Source organism: Bipolaris maydis (assembly GCF_028858645.1).
Source record: "Bipolaris maydis strain C4 unplaced genomic scaffold PSV08scaffold_3, whole genome shotgun sequence".
NCBI lineage: Eukaryota > Fungi > Ascomycota > Dothideomycetes > Pleosporales > Pleosporaceae > Bipolaris > Bipolaris maydis.
The window spans coordinates 2,952,871-2,968,842 of record NW_027093859.1 but is presented as its reverse complement, the minus strand read 5'-3'; the positions used below and the strand labels follow the sequence as shown (position 1 = coordinate 2,968,842).

At 49.1% G+C, this 15,972-nt stretch overlaps 4 protein-coding genes across 4 annotated transcripts; 1 reads left to right on the top strand and 3 right to left on the bottom strand.

The window, feature by feature from the left end:
• Window positions 1–70: 70 nt before the first annotated feature.
• PSV08DRAFT_279699 (uncharacterized protein) lies at window positions 71–383 on the bottom strand. Its single transcript, XM_014219769.2, has one exon. The coding sequence runs from the start codon at window positions 324–326 to the stop codon at window positions 129–131; it is 198 nt and encodes a 65-aa protein (XP_014075244.1). The 5' UTR covers window positions 327–383; the 3' UTR covers window positions 71–128.
• Window positions 384–667: 284 nt separating this feature from the next.
• Window positions 668–5,010, bottom strand: PSV08DRAFT_408314 (Adenylosuccinate synthetase-domain-containing protein). The gene is made up of 11 exons (XM_014219770.1): window positions 4,705–5,010; window positions 4,510–4,651; window positions 4,176–4,454; window positions 4,007–4,123; window positions 3,628–3,952; window positions 3,217–3,578; window positions 3,010–3,158; window positions 1,844–2,179; window positions 1,603–1,787; window positions 1,299–1,549; window positions 668–1,249 (listed from the first exon to the last, which is right to left on the bottom strand). The coding sequence occupies exons 1-11, from the start codon at window positions 4,772–4,774 to the stop codon at window positions 796–798; spliced, it is 2,670 nt and encodes an 889-aa protein (XP_014075245.1). The 5' UTR covers window positions 4,775–5,010; the 3' UTR covers window positions 668–795.
• Window positions 5,011–8,621: 3,611 nt separating this feature from the next.
• On the top strand, window positions 8,622–11,373 carry PSV08DRAFT_369406 (glycoside hydrolase family 16 protein; the record flags this gene model as incomplete). The annotated part of the gene is made up of 5 exons (XM_066093160.1): window positions 8,622–8,792; window positions 8,842–8,897; window positions 8,951–9,639; window positions 10,163–11,202; window positions 11,320–11,373. The coding sequence occupies 5 exons, from the start codon at window positions 8,622–8,624 to the stop codon at window positions 11,371–11,373; spliced, it is 2,010 nt and encodes a 669-aa protein (XP_065949663.1).
• A 1,070-nt stretch (window positions 11,374–12,443) lies between these two features.
• PSV08DRAFT_408312 (uncharacterized protein) lies at window positions 12,444–14,471 on the bottom strand. The gene is made up of 5 exons (XM_014219774.2): window positions 14,321–14,471; window positions 13,932–14,252; window positions 13,210–13,877; window positions 13,024–13,155; window positions 12,444–12,957 (listed from the first exon to the last, which is right to left on the bottom strand). The coding sequence occupies exons 1-5, from the start codon at window positions 14,418–14,420 to the stop codon at window positions 12,649–12,651; spliced, it is 1,530 nt and encodes a 509-aa protein (XP_014075249.1). The 5' UTR covers window positions 14,421–14,471; the 3' UTR covers window positions 12,444–12,648.
• Window positions 14,472–15,972: the final 1,501 nt, after the last annotated feature.

The following is a 15,972-nucleotide window of genomic DNA, read 5'->3' as shown; positions in this document are numbered from 1 at the left end:
CGATCATGAGGAGGATGTAGAGAGATGAGTTTGAAGCTGGGGAGAGCTGGGGGGCCGAGAGGGAAGGGGCTTTTGCGGTTACTTTTTGACGTTAGTTTTTTTTTGGGAAGGAGGGCGTTTATTTTATTTTAATTTTTTTTCTTGGAGAAAGGGGACATGGATGTACCGGGACGAGGGAGGAGTTCGCCTTGGGGAGAAACGGTGTCGTTGCCGTTGTAGGTTATGGTGAGGTTGGTTGGACCGCCGGGGAGAGGAAAGGCTGGGGCTACATCTGCGGTTGTGGTGGAGAGTACGAGTGCTGCTGCACTCAGAAATGTCGTCTTCATGGTTTTGCTCGTCTTTCTTCTTTTAGTTCTGCTTAAGAGAGAGAGAATAAAAAAGGAATCGCGCAAACAGGACGCGTCGTCAAGAAAAGGACACCCGCCGTTATATGTAACATTTAGCGTTGCAGATGGCTCCCGGGTTTGATCGGATGCGCCGGGTGTTCCTGGTACATTGCGTCGTCCAAGTGTGATCGCTTGTCACTTGCAGCGCGAACCAGTACCGAACCAGGCCTTGTGCCGCTCGGGAAGTAACAATCGCTCTCCCAGCCGCATTCTTCGTAGAGCAACATGGGTGTTGCGATATTGCTACTGTTAGCTCGAATCGTCATGTGAACTATTCCCTCAACGTCCAATATGTGCATGACTGCATTTCGGTCTAGCTCTATTTCTAAGAGGCTTTTTTTGTCACCATGTTTTCTTTGCCAAGAGAGTCTTTATTTATTTTTCCCCGCATTGTCAATAATATCCCAACCTACGCCCTGGTAATCATGTGTTCTCGCGCAGGTCCAACACCAATCCATTTTACCTTGACACCCACAAAGTTCTGAATATACTCGATATAACTCCTTGCCTGGCTGGGCAGGTCATACCAGTTGGTGACGCCCGTCGTCGGCTTCTGCCAGCCAGGTAGTGTCTCGTAGTGTACCTCGACTTCGGCAAGCATCTCGGGGTTGGCTGGGAAGCCATCAAGTGTCTGACCCTTGTACGAATATGATGTTGCTACCTTGATTTCAGCAAAGTCATCGAGGACATCAAGTTTGGTCAGGTTAATGGCGGTGTAGTCGTTGCAGGCGTGCGAGTGCTTGACAACGACAAGATCGAGCCAACCGCAGCGGCGCTTGCGGCCGGTTGTGACACCGACTTCGTGGCCGACCTGCTGAAGCTTCTCGCCAACTTCGTTCAATTGCTCGGTAGGGAAGGGACCACTTCTCAAGTTAGACGTTGCCTTTTTCTTTACCAAGGTATTCAACTCACGATCCAACACGGGTGGTGTAGGCCTTGACCACGCCGATGACTTCGGTCAATGACCGCCATCCGAGGTTAAGACCTGTAATGACACCTCCGAGGCCAGTGTTTGACGACGTAACAAAGGGATATGTGCCGTAGTCAATGTCCAGCATCAGCGCATTGGCACCTTCAACCAGAATTTTTGCATTCTTGGCCTTTGCCGAAGCCAGGAGGGGGATCTGATCGACGACATATGGGGCAAGTTTTTCGCGGAGGCCCTTTGATACAGCGTCAGCCATTTGTAATGTGCACCAGCGACGCGACCACTCACCTTGTACCGGGCGATTTCCTCTTCGACATTATACTTGAGGAGGTCGCCAAAGCGCCTCTGAAAGCCGGTGGCCAGTCTCCGGAGCTTTGCCTCGAAAATAGCCTCGTCGAACAAATCACACATGCGCAGACCGCTGCGGGTCATCTTTGTGCTGTAAGTTGGGCCGATGCCCTTCTTTGTTGTGCCTATGTCACGCCATCAGCACTATGCAAAGGCGCAAACATGGTCGCCAGGTGCTCACCAATCATGCCGCCACCCAGCTCCACCTCCTCGAGGCCGTCGACCATCTGGTGCACGTCAAACACGACATGGGCGCGGTCCGAGATGAAGATGCGGCCGTCGGTGTTCAGGCCGTGTTTCTCGAGCGCCTCGAGCTCCTTGAAGAAACTGGGGACGTGGACGACGCAGCCACTGCCAATGACATTGATACAGCCGGGGTTGACGAGGCCGCTGGGCAGAATGTGAAAGTCGTAGGTGATGCCGTTGGCGACAATGGTGTGGCCGGCGTTGTTACCGCCCTGGGCGCGGCAGCAGATTTGCGACTCGTGGGCGAGGATGTCGGCGAGCTTGCCCTTGCCTTCGTCGCCCCATTGGGCGCCGAGGACGACGGTGACGGTCATCGTGAGAAACGGAGAACAAAAGACGGGCGAGGAGGCGACGGGGCGGCGGGTGGGTTTTCAATCTGCCCATGGAGAAGCCGACTTGGCCGGGTTGCGGGTTAGTTAGTCACATACTACTTGGGCCAACAAAAATATTTGCTGCGTGCCTTTGATTCATTGCGAGCAAGCTGCCCGGGCATTTGCTGGCCCAGGGATTGCTACGGACGCGCCCAGTGCGGTCCGGCGGCATTGCTTGCTGCACTCTTCCAGTCGATGTGCTGCCATATCTTTTATCCACAACCTCAATGGCATTCTTGCGCCTCTTCACTTTTCCTCTTCGCTGCCCCGCCATGCCCCGCCATGCACGGCGCGATGCCGCCATTTTCTGCACGAGCCAATGACGCACTGACGGTCAGCACGTGACTGGCACCCCGTTTCTATGTACTTAGTATGCAAGCAAGTCGTGTACATTGCAAACCGAGCATGACCGGAAAACAAGCCTTCAACATTACGCTATAGTTTGAACTTTTTTTCATTGCTGTTTGCCACATGCACACACACACACACCATGTCACACAATATAGGGCACACATGGATATAAGGGAAAAGGTTGAAATTTTCCACTCGGACGCCTCTGCATGCTATTACGCTAACAGTCGATTAAAGAGAAGAAACCAAAAAATAGACAGCGGGTTCAAATCAATTTTCTGTAGTCAGTGCATCCAAATACACGCCTAGTGCATGTATCGGAATTCCGGATGCCTGTATCCCAGGTCCTTGATCTGTGCATCCGTCAGGCCTTGCAGACGGTGGTCCCTCTTGCCCATGTCGCGCTGCCTGTTCTCCCACTTGCAGTAGACGATGCCGAAGACAGCGAGCAGGCACACACAGATTTGACCAGCAAGGTTGATGGTGTGGCCAGTTTCGTAGCGGGGCGCATCTTGACGCTTATATGTCCTGCGGTTTTTGTGTTAGTTTGAGTCAAGCAAGCACGCAATAAGGCGATTCAACATACCAGGTTGCCACGATACCACCGGCGGTACCAAGAGTAACAACATAAGCGGTAGAGACGGATCTGACGGCAGGCCCAGCAGCGTTGTTTGCCGCCCATGCAAGGAATCCAGGGCCTCCGGGGAAAGCGCCAATCGTGATGAGGAAGATGCCGCCATATCGAGTCTCGGGGTCGGTTGCCCACCGCAAGATGCAGAAGCCAGCAATCGCAGGAAGCGTGAAAACGGCCAGGTAGATTCCACGACGGTTCGTCTTGTCAGATACAAAGGCAATAGCAATAGCGATTGCGCATGCACACACGTACGGAGGTACAGAGTACAGCTGTGCCTTTGTCGCAGTCCAACCAAGATCAGCAAGGATAGTGGGCTAGGGCATTGTCAGCAAGTCATTCATATTCGAAAACACGCAAACTTACCATGAACAGCGAGATACCCTGCACGGTGATGTTGATGAAAAAGAAGCCCAGGGCGCAGAAATAATTGGTGATGTTCATCACAGCCCTCTTGATGTGGTGTGGCTGGGTCTTCTCGTTCTCGTCGCCTCCACCTCGCTGGATAAGTCGCCTCGAAGCAATCATTCGTTCGCGCTCGTTCAAGAACCAGCACTCTTCGGGGCTACGGGGCATCACAAAGGGGGCGGCAAGACCAACGAGTATGGTGAAAAGTCCCTCGAAGAAGAAAATGTTTCGCCAGGTGTGGATGATCATGCCTGAGGTACCCCATGGAGGAATGCGAGCAAGACTTTGTCACATGTCAGTTCCCGCTTGAAATTCCATCGCAAAAATGGATACATACCCAGTAGCAAGCAGACCGCCAAAGGCTCCAGCCATGGAAGCAGCCGACACGTAGATGCCGACACGGAAGAGAAGTTCATTGCGCTTGTAGAAGCAAGTAATGAAGAATGCAAGACCACTGTAATGACTTAGCAGGTATACTTTGAGAACGCGCATTGAGCAGTACTTACGGCATGACACCACCTTCGAATACACCTAAGAATCCTCTTGCCACGAGCAAGCCCGCAAAGCTGTTCACAAAGGCAGTGCAGAGCGAGACGAAGCCGAATCCGCACACCAGGAGAGGCAGGTACCACTTGGGGCCGAGTTTCTTAAGAAGAAGGTTGCTGGGTACTTCGACAAACATGTAGACAATGTAGAAGATGGATGTGACCCAGTTGAACCGCACACCCGTGTTGAGGTTCAGGTCGTTGCCCAGACCCTGGATACGCGCATTTCCAATGTTGATTCTGGTTGAAAAAAAGTTAGTAACCAACTCCTCACTGCAGAAAGCAAGCTCCATACCTGTCGAGGAAACACAGCAAGTACAGAAATGTTGTGAGCGGCACAATGACGCGATCGAGTTTGTGTCGGACTTTGGCTTCTTCCTCAGGGGTCCAGGAAAATTCGCCTTCGGTGGACCTGTCGCTTCCATTGGCCTCGTCGTCTGAATGAACTTGATTAGCATCTCGTCGTCGCGTCAGGAATGAGCAGCCATACAAACAATGTCTTGCCCCTTTTCGATTTCCGCAGGGGAGCGTTCATCCATAGCACTGATTGGTTGCACCATGTTGTCGGAGAGGGCAGATATCGCAGCCAGTGGTCCAGTCAGAGGAATAAAAATTCTCAGTCGACTTGCTGTCGCCCCACACTATCCGAAAGTCTGGGGAAAAGAATCTGGGGAAGAGGACTGCCTATATAAGATCGTACGACGGATCCTGTGGCCGGCGGGCGTCTTGGTCCAAGAGGCGCTATGAGGCGTCGCACGGGAACAGGAAAAGGGTGCCGGCAGTTGCTTTGGTTTCTGCTCGCAGAGGGAGGGCAGGCAGAACATACTTAGCTTCAATCCTCTTGTCCCCTTTAAGCTGGCGGCAACGGGGCCCGGATGCGCCTCCAGCGGGGGAGGATTCAACCGCGTCGATACAACAACCCTACACCGGCCCGCACTGTCACAAACCAAACTCTCTTTGGCTGACAACTTGCGGGGCGACTCTTGGCCAACAGGGCTTGACTCGTGCAACTTGAGCCGATGGCGGGGAGGAATGGCGCAGTCCTTGGCGGAGCGGGACGAACATTTTGTCGTCAATACTACCCTATGCTAGTTGGTGGCGAATTCGGCAGTTGAGGTATCCAAGCCTTTGGCTAACAGCTGCCATTGTCGCACGCGTTGCTGGCCGTAAGACTATGGTGTATCCTTGCGACCAAGTCGAGTCGACTTTGTTGGATCCGAGTTGGCATGCGCCGTTGCTCACCAAGTCCATGTGTGCCTGCGAGATTTGCATTTACCCACAGGCTCTTTAGACCTTGTCATAAGCGAGCTTTTCATTTCAAGCCCTTCAACACTATCAGCAAGTACGTATCTATGTACGTTTTTGTTCCACTTGCATGTCCCTGATCATGCAAGCTCATATATGGATCTTGTTTAAAAAGACCCATGAGCATCCCAGCGTCTGGATATGAGTCGGCCCTACTTTTGTGCTTATCGGGCGGTACGAATGCATGTAGTAAGTCTGCCTACCCTAATACTTGTTCCCCAGATTGCCATCTGACATCAGTGCAGTCAGACCTTCGGATACAACCGATTTTACTAGCGCAAGAACGGGGCCGAGTGCCGGATCGTCCACTGCTTGTCCTGGAGCCTCATCATCTCGAATGCGTTGAGGTCAAGTGAATAGGCCCGAAAATCTCTTAGAGACCTGAAACAGCAGTTGCCAAGAGGTCACCGCCGCCTTGGGAAAGTCGTATGCTGATCGCATGCCATCATACCACTCTGGCTATCGCAAAGTACGCATGTAATCACCAGAGGAAAATCCCCTGACACTCAACCTTCTTGGCACGAAAAAAATACTCCGACACTTTGAATTCCAAATTCAATAATCCCCCGCGAGCACGGAAGTTATGAAATCATGCGCTGTATACACGTATACATGCTTCCGGGGACTCTCCGCAACAACAGCCATAGATTCTATGCTACTCTCAGTAACGCCGTCTACAAAGGGGCGTCCAAGAAGCGTCCAAGAAGCTCACAACGCATCTACTTAGCGCGACACGCCCAAAGCCATGATACTTGTTACAATTACGCAATGACCGTCATGGGACTCCACACAAACACACCTGCTAAATTGGTGGCCTCTGCTGGCTTGCATGCCCGACTGGGGGCTGTGGTTTTGGCACCTCCTTGACCCCGGACTACGGTTTGATTGTTATTGGTGTCTCCGCAATACCCTCGGTTGCGGCTGTTCCGTCACGTGACCCATCACTACCTGGCTTCGATTGTCGCACCTACATGCTCTGCTCTTCCCTCATCCTGTTCCTTCATGTGATACGTTTTCTGACGACCCAAAAGAGTTCCTACAGCCGCTGCATCAGTCCTTGCTATCAGTACCCACACACACACACAAAGTGCCTGCGCCTCCTACTTTCGTAAACACCCACAAAGCGCTTGTACCTCCTCCTTTTGTCCCTCACCATCCGGATTGCCGACGGTAAACATCTACATTAGCGGTCTTGTCGCCACCCGCTGCTTCTTACTCTTGGCCATCTCCACAGATTTCTTGGAGCATTGTCTTGGCGCTCTAGATCAAGCTCCTTCCTTGCACTTGGACATCCGCAGTCGTATCTGATTCTCAGATTGGTCACGATGGCTGTTTGGCTGCTTGTGGAAAGCCGTGCAAATTATTTGGCGCACCTGCGAAATAAGGTTGGCAAGATGCGAGTCTCATCAAGTCTTCATAGTGACAGCACAGTGTCTAAATGAGCTTGCACAAGTACTACTCATAACCGGCACGCAAGATGAACAGTTCCAATTTGATGAAACTGACGAACAGTGTTTTTTCTAGCTGTGAATGAACACTGAGGCTGATTGGAAGTCTATAAAATATTCCCTGAATGACCAGTGGACTACATCATACAATCAACAACCATCAATTACAATAAGCGAAAGGACAAAGCAACCCACTCAATATGTCGGTAACACATATCGTTTACTACAATTGCGGACACCTTAGACTTATCGTAACTCACGAGCATGACGGAGACGAATGCCTCGCTAACATGCCAAACCACAGTACGACACCAGAAAACTGCTTCCCCTGCATGAACCCAAAGAGCGGCACCGACAGCGACAGCAATAGCCTTGATAGATACTTTGGAGGTGAATTTTTGAGCATATCAGAAAGTTTCGGCGACGCTACTGATTCTGACTACGATGGTGACGATGAAGATGACAAGGGTGACGACGAAAGTGACGACGAAATGCTATCGGACGAAATGCTGTTCGACAACGGCAGTTCTGTGTCGGCACGTAGACTGACAAATGTAAATCCAGTAAAGGAGTGCAAAAATTCGGGGTCGTAGACTAACGGACATGTCGTGTGTCTAGGCATGAGGTGGATGAATGCTTAACATGACGAAAAGTCCAAGACGGGGGCTGTGCAAGAGCAGCGTGCCAATGCATTGCATGCGAAGTAGAGAGCGCTATGGTCGATGAATTCATAGGACAATGAGCTGCTTGTCTCTTTGGTCTAGAATTCCTGACATAACTACTGGCGACTTGGCGCAGCTATCCACGGTCCGAAGCAACCCAGAAAGCGTCGCCAAGCTCAGAAACACACATGTTGCAGTCAGCCTTTACGATGTTGTTAGCCCCTCCATCTTACGGTAAGCTTAGCAAATCGTTTGTAATGGTAGAGAATTGCGAATTGAATCATTAGAAGCCCTTTTGTGCATACTGTTACGTTATGTCGCAGCTATCCATGAATGTTATGTGGATTGATTCCAGGCTGTGCAGTAATACTGATTGATTATATGTCAATGTTCTCCCTTTTCACCTATGCATATATAGGAGACTAGAATTCACACGAATGCGATGGGAGGCAGCTGTCAATGTGATTGCTATGTGCGTCTTCCGTAGTACACTGAGTCTATTTTATCCCTTATTGCGTACTGTGGCATCTATGAAGCACAAACTACCATTCATTTTTTTCAAGCTCAAGACTCTGAAATAGACCCCAAGAAAAGTCTCAAGACAGCGGCAAAGTATTCATGAAGCTTGAGGACGATATAAAGCGATTAGGGTGGTTGGCATTGGATGGTACAACATGCGATGAGTAGAACCCGACTTGAAATGAACAGCGATGATTCCAACTCTTCATATCCATAATAACCCATTCAGCATATATCAATTTAAGAAATATTCACCGTTCAAGACCACGCATCACCTGCCAGTCCTCACGTGACACACTATCGGGAACGAGTCCGATGCGCGGCCGCTTAGTGGCGGCCGCTACTACGTTATCGATATAACATTGGTTCCGACGGATGTTCCGACAACCTTCGTCTCTGATGCCCACCTCCAACCCCCAGTAAGACAAAAGAGCTCCCGCTGCCTCGAAACATACCACATCCAACTCGAAAATATGCAGGTATCCGAGGGCGCCCCAGCACATGGTGCGGTAGCGCATCTACTACCGCAAACGTATAAGAGGCTTGTGTCGGAATGGCTGGAGGAGGACACGCCGAGCTTTGATTATGGCGGGTTTGTAGTTGGAGAGGAGATGTCGGAGGCGAAGCTACTGGGCAAGAGTGAGGCAAGTGATTTCTCTCCTCTAGACATTCGTCTTGCTGACAAGCGAGTAGGGCATAGTAGCCGGCGTGCCATTTTTCGATGAAGTGTTCCGTCAACTAGGCTGCACGTGAGTCCTGCACTATCCACAACACTCGGTACTAGGGATTGACATGCTGTCAGTGTAGAATGGCACGTCAAAGAAGGCACATCCTTCCAGCCCATTACTCACTGCGCCACGGTCCGCGGCCCCGTCCGCCATCTTCTTCTCGGCGAGCGCGTAGCTCTCAATACGCTCGCCCGCTGCTCCGGCATCGCTACCAAGAGTCATCGCCTACTGACCCTTTTGCGTGGTGCAGGATACCCAAATATCCTCGCTGGAACACGCAAAACTACTCCAGGGTTCCGCCTCGTGGAAAAGTACGGCATGCTGGTTGGTGGTGTGGACGCACACCGTGTTGATCTGAGTGCTATGACGATGCTAAAGGACAACCACATTGTCGCTGCTGGAAGCATTACCAATGCTGTGAAAGCCGCCAAGGCTGCAGGTGGGTTTGCAATCAAGGTTGAAGTCGAATGTCAGTCCTTTGAAGAAGCAGACGAGGCCATTGCCGCCGGCGCTGATATCGTCATGTTGGACAACTTTACTCCAGAGGGTGTCCAGGTGGCTGCAAAGGATTTAAAAGATAAGTGGGGGCGTGGCGTTGGTGATAGGAAGCAGTTCCTCGTCGAGGTCAGCGGGGGCTTGACAGAGCACAATGTCGAGAAGTATGTTTGTGGTGATATTGATATTGTGAGCACAAGCAGTATACATCAGGGAGTGCCACATGTGGACTTTTCGCTCAAGATTGTGCCGAAGAGCAAGAAGAGCGGTTGATAGAGTGTGGCGGCGTGGACTGAGTATTTTGTAAGTGCTTCTTGAGTGACTGAGAAATAACTGGCTGATACACAAAGAGAACCAGTCGGTCTAACAGCGGTACATATCAATTCAAGCAAAAGTTTTCATAATTCCAATCAGATTTGCATTCTTAAAGCGCCTACCATTGCCGCCATGTCATCTTCCTACTGCCACTGGTTACAGGCTCTGTGATGCTTAGGTGTGTCGAAAACAGAGCTCACTGTGCCACATTCACTGCTACAACACATCAATAAGACAACAGAAAGACACACAGCTATTGTGAATCCTTGATGAGAACCAGCAAAGCCCTTACATTGTTACATCACAATATCTTTTCATCTCCAACATCAACCGATACAAATGTTTTTTTACCATTTCCCCTACTTACTTGAGCAGTAGTATTGAAGCTGAAAGAGAGCCCGCCGATACTTTGCAAACGTCTGTTTGACTCCAACGCTCAACAATGCCTTCTTCAAAGCTCTTTACAACGGCCCTAGCCGTCCTCTCCCTCCCCATTCTAACAACCGCACACCCGACGCCCACCCCTAATGCTACCAACCCCACAACATACACCCTGACCGATGACCTAAGCTCCCAGAACTTCTTCCCGTCCTTCTCCCTCTTCTCCTCTCCAGACCCCACCAACGGCTTCGTCCAATACCAAAACCTCTCCTCGGCAACCTCCCACTCCCTCCTCGGCTACCTCTCCCCCTATAACACCATCTACCTCGGCGTAGACCACACCACCAAAGACGCCTCCGGCCGCGCCTCTTTGCGCCTCGAGAGCACCAAAAGCTGGAACAAGGGACTCCTGGTCGCCGATATTCGGCATATGCCTGCGTCGCAATGCGGGGCTTGGCCCGCGTTTTGGATGCTCTCTGCATCGAAGGAGTGGCCGGAGGGCGGGGAGATTGATATTCTTGAGGGAGTGAATGAGGCTGTGGGCAACGCGGTTACGCTGCATACGTCTGCGGGATGCGTGGTTGATAATAAGACTACTGCGGCTGGCGAGTTTACGGGGACCATGGTGACGGGGAACTGCGATGTCGATGCCCCCGGCCAAGGGAAGAATGCGGGATGCTCGATTCGCGCGCCGGAGAGCGGGGATGGGGTGCAGATGGGTGAGGCGCGGGCTCCATCGTACGGGACGGGATTCAACGATGTGAAGGGTGGGGTGTATGCTATGGAGTGGACGGAATCGAGCATCTCGGTGTGGTTTTTTCCTCGCGATTCGCAGCGGTATACAGAGTATTTCTCGCAGTCGAATGCTGCGGCTGTTGCGTCGCCGGATCCATCGACCTGGGGTCCGCCGATGGCGCGGTTCAGTGGCTCAGGGTGCGATTTTAGTGAGCGTTTTGTGGATATGAAAATTGTGTTCAACACGGCGTTTTGTGGTGAGTGGGCGGGGAAAGTGTGGGATGAGGAGTGTGCAGAGAAGACAGGGGTGCAGACTTGTGAAGAATATGTCAGGGAGAATCCGGACGTATTTCGCGAGGCATACTGGGAGGTTGGGGGGGTTACGCTGGTTTCAGAAATTGTAGTTATGGAGATGTATTGGTTTCTTTCATTTTCTTGCAACGTGCATCCACTCGTAGCGGAACAAATCTTAGGTACTTGAACATCAAAGCAACAAAACTTATACATACTGTTCTAGATTTATGTATTTTCCCATAAGAGTGTATTTTTAACGTATTCTAAAGCCTATTGATAGCTAAGAAAGTTAAATTCATTTGTATTGCCGTTTTACGGCCTGTTTTGTGACAGCTGGTTTTTCTATCGCTGCAGCCCACCATATCTGCTCAGCACCACAACAAAGCTTGTAGCAGTATCACAACATACACATAGACTTACTCAGGCGAATGAACCTGTTAGGGATCACGAGATCGTCATAATTCACCCTGTGGGTGGAAATCGTTTATTTGATGCATGGTTGCCGCCCCGGCTGGTACTTCATTCCTCGGTAGACCAATCGGCGAAGGAAGTGAGAAAGCTCCAGACGCCACAGCAGGTGCTGTAAGTATTGTAATTTATACTACCTAAGCTGAAAACAATACAGCCAGCGAAGATTCTAGAACTGCTTTCCATGCTTATGAACGCTAACGCTCTGCGTGTCCTACTTGCGGATTACACGTTATGTTACACAGGGTTGGATGCTAATACTTCTCTGGCTTGATTCCGAGTTAGGGCGAGTAGGAATAAGGGATAGCTCCGTGAGGGATGTCTGGCGATTCGTAGTGGAAAAGAGTTAGGGATGTAACTGGGGTTTTCGACAAACCCTAATATATATCACCATAGACTAACAAGTAACAATCTTCGTAAGTAAAGATACTAGTAAGAAAGTATAATTTAAGAATTAACCACAACGAGAGTGATAATGAAATTTAGCTATTCTTATATCCTTGTTGCTTCTGTCCTAGCATCAGGACTCTTTCCAAGAGTCACTAACTCTATACTGCATATATAAGGCCATATACTCACACGCTCTAGGTGGCATCACCAAAGCCAGCGGCTCAGCGTGATCAGCGCCCCGCAGTGATCATTACCTTCCGACATGGAGGTTCATAGGCCTTCAGCCATCTCGTCACTTAGTAAGTGGAGAATCCTTCCTGTTACTTTTAACTCATTAGCACCCGATCAGAGTATAGTCGCGAGCAGAATTGGTTTCGCGTTTTGCGCTTTGACTTGTATTCACCGCACTGTCCTTTTAACATGGGTCATTTCTATGTCGTGTTAGCGTGCTAGAAGGGGGTATGTGGAGCCTCTATTAGAGTGTGCCTGTCGAAACGCAATTGCTATGGCTCCCTATCTATGTATGGCTATTTGCGATATATAACATCCAAAATGACTGATATAGACATAGGTGCTCGTCAACAATGGCTTTTAGGGCCTGATGAAAATTAATAGGAAGCAGAAATTCTTTGGCAACTTATATATCGTGCTGAATCATCTCTGTGATGGAGCGATTGCGGGTATTAATGCCAGTCTAGTTTATTTCGATGTCCTCTAGTTTGTCTCGTCGTCTCAACATCATTTTGTTCAATCCATTGGAAAAACTCGAATCTGCATCTTGGAGCTTGCTACCCAGCTTGATATGAGGGTACTTGTGTTGATAACGATTTTTTTCCCAATGCCACCATATACGCCAAGCCAAAAGCACTGCAACTGTCAGGGGCACACTAGCTACCCAATATATCCAAAAATGCCTTGAGAGAACTTTAGTTTCTTCGTTTGAATCTGATGATTTTGCCTTGATTTCAGCCTGCCAATCGAACATTGACATACTGAACAGTGTCTTTTGGTAAATAACTTGGTTAGTTGCATCTGTTATCTTGTTTTGACTAAGACGATTTATACGTACAGCTATGAAGGTTGGAGGCAAAAAGAGAGTGGTAACAAAAGCAAGAGCTTTCATTGCTACACTGTCAAGCCCTGTCGTCGCCGCGATTGTTGCATTGAGGTTGCTGTCCATTTGGGCGACCATATTGTACAGCTAAAACAGCTGGTCAAAAATCAAATCAATTGTCGAATATATTGAATCTCTTACCACATTGAATTGTATATCCAGTCTGGCCTTTATCGCCTGCGTGTGTTCTAAAATTGAGATAGCAAGAATGGACAAGGTCTCAATAGTGTTCTCCAGCCTTGGCTTGCTACCTTGCGTCGATTCGGTGAACCCTTGGATATTTTTAGAGATATCTCGCAGGAATTGGCAGTATCTTTTAGTCCATTCTAAGTTTCCAGCGAAAGCGGCCGCATCAGTAGCAAGAGTGTTGATCTCAGTGATGGTCCTGAGTCGTTTCTCAGGCGCCATGTTAAGATTCAAGGCTCCAAAATCTAATGGACTTAAAGAGCCACTGTTTCTTCCGGCTACCGTAACTCCTAGTTGTTTTTCCATTTTTGTTGTTCTCCGGGAAAGATCGGATCCTTTGTACTTATCCGCATGGTAGACGTAGTCTTCAAGTAGAATTACCGGTAATAACAATGGATGCCTCCAATCAGAAATTGCTGATCTTATGAGCTTGCTAATCCGGGGACCATGAAGTTCTAGATATCTGGGACGCTCCATAATACTCATTTGTTCTTTCCATTGCTTGTCGCTGAACATATTCCAGCCGAACATGAAGCCGAATGTGACGTGTGTTTTGAAAGAGTGCGTCAAGCACAGGCCGTAATTTGCAACCTGGTACATTTGTGGAACTTTGATTGTGATAACTAACTTTCATGTAAGATTTTCCGAGTTTGAAAGTCGTGAGAATTCGGCCTTACCGAGCTGTTCAGGTTTTTGATCATGAGAAGTCGAACGGCAAAAGTAGTAAGAGTGGCCACCTCCATTGAACTTGAATAATGGAAGCATTTCAATTGGAAGACCAAACTTATCTTCGATAGCCAACAAGGAAGCCTTGCTTAAGCCAAATTGGAGAGGCTGAAAGCCAAATCGCTCACAAATGAGCAGTCTTATGTTACCTTCTTCCTTTCCTTTTGGGGAATTGGTGGATCGGATGAAGCGGCCCCTTTGGTGTAGCCAGTCGTCTACATCCAGGTCGCTTAGATCTCCCTCCTGAAAAGTTTCACTTGTGGGTGCATCTACTGCAGTTTCCAAGGTTAGCGTGCTGATCGAAACAAAGTAATTCGAAGGCTATTTTCGTTTGGCCTACCTGTATTTGCAAAAGTCCGGGCTTCGATATACCGAAGGTGTCCTTCTCCAGGCTTCCATACACACTCATCCAGTACTTTCTGCCGTTGCAGATTGAACATTGCTTCCTCTAGGCTCCGATGGAAATACACTGAAGAAGCTTAGTGGTGAGCAGCGGACTTTGAATCGCTCAGACAGTGCACAAGCCTTTTAACTTATCCGCCTGCGTGCGTTAATTTGCCGAACGAGGGTTGGGGCCGAAAGCAGTTGACCGGACAGCCTGCAAACGAGTGGCACAGTCGACTTGTTGATTGGTCATGCATGATAACATTACCCTTGCGAGCCGCTGAGTTAGCATGTGCTCATCGGTCAGCGCGGCAAGATTAAATCGAATTGCGAAATGGAAAACCAATTCTGCCTATGACTATAATACTAAGTTGCTAAGAGCCTATTTTCTTTTACATCTAAATTGTTTTTGTGGATGAAGCACAGTAGCCAAGCCTGTTTTGTGATAACGTTGAGTAATTACCCCACGGTCCTTGCATAGCGCTGGAGTCAACCGAGTAAGCATGGTTTCAAAGAGGCGTGCGCTAAGAATAAATTGTGTGCAGGAACCATCCAAACTGAAGTTTACAGCGCACTACGCTCTTTGCGTTATAGACTGCGATCATTGGGCCGATCCTAGTCTGAGTCTTCTCGATGAATTCAGGGGCGCAAGATTCTGGGATCACCCGGGATATGGGACGATGTTGACATATTCAAAAAGCAGCACGAAAGTGCCTGATCTTAATACAGGCGTCATCCAGAGCGATGCCAACATCATTCAAATAGAACGTGGAGAGGAAATTGGACGAACAGATATGTCCGATGGCGAAATTGGGACACACAGTGTATACAAAACTCTACCGAGACTGGGACATACTACATGCCTATTTTCTGGAACTGCCACCATCTTCCAATAGATCTTGCTCACATCATTGTTCCGCCATCCATGGATGTGATCAGGGCTCTCAAGAGTCTAATGAATTTGCTTCAACAGGCTTGCCACAAGGAAATCAACTGGTATAGAACAGCGGGTAAAATGTGCCTGGGAGGGCGAGGAGTAGCAGTAGGTAGCCTCTCCATCGTGCCGCCGCTAGCCATTACTAGTATCTGTCTTTCCGCAGCTGGATAGTCTGTGGGATTATTTGGACTATGGGTGCATGACTCGAGATTGAGGACAAGGTATAAATTCGTGGTTAAATTGGAGGAAAGGTTCCCTCAGCTTAAACCACTTGGTCGTTGAGCAGCCGGGTTCTGGTATCTCTTTTCATTACGATCCTGTGAAATATAGGATTGCATGCTACGAAATATCAAGATTATTATATTAACAAAGTTCATTAAACGTTTTTGTATGTATATCGGAGCTCCAGCCCTTTCGTCTTGAATCTTAAACTATCTCCAAAATGAGTCTTGCAATTCTAGCAGAATGTACTGCCATATCAGTGTCGGCGACTGACCTGTTGCAGTCACATCCTTATAGCTTCGTAGGGAATGAAGACAATTAAACGAACTGTTCCCGCGTGACAATCGCAACTTCAAGGGACAATTTTTTCTCGGTATCGTGGCCTTACCTAGATGGGGTGATTGGGAAGAAGAATAGAGCCAATATGGAAAGGCCTTCGATCACACAAG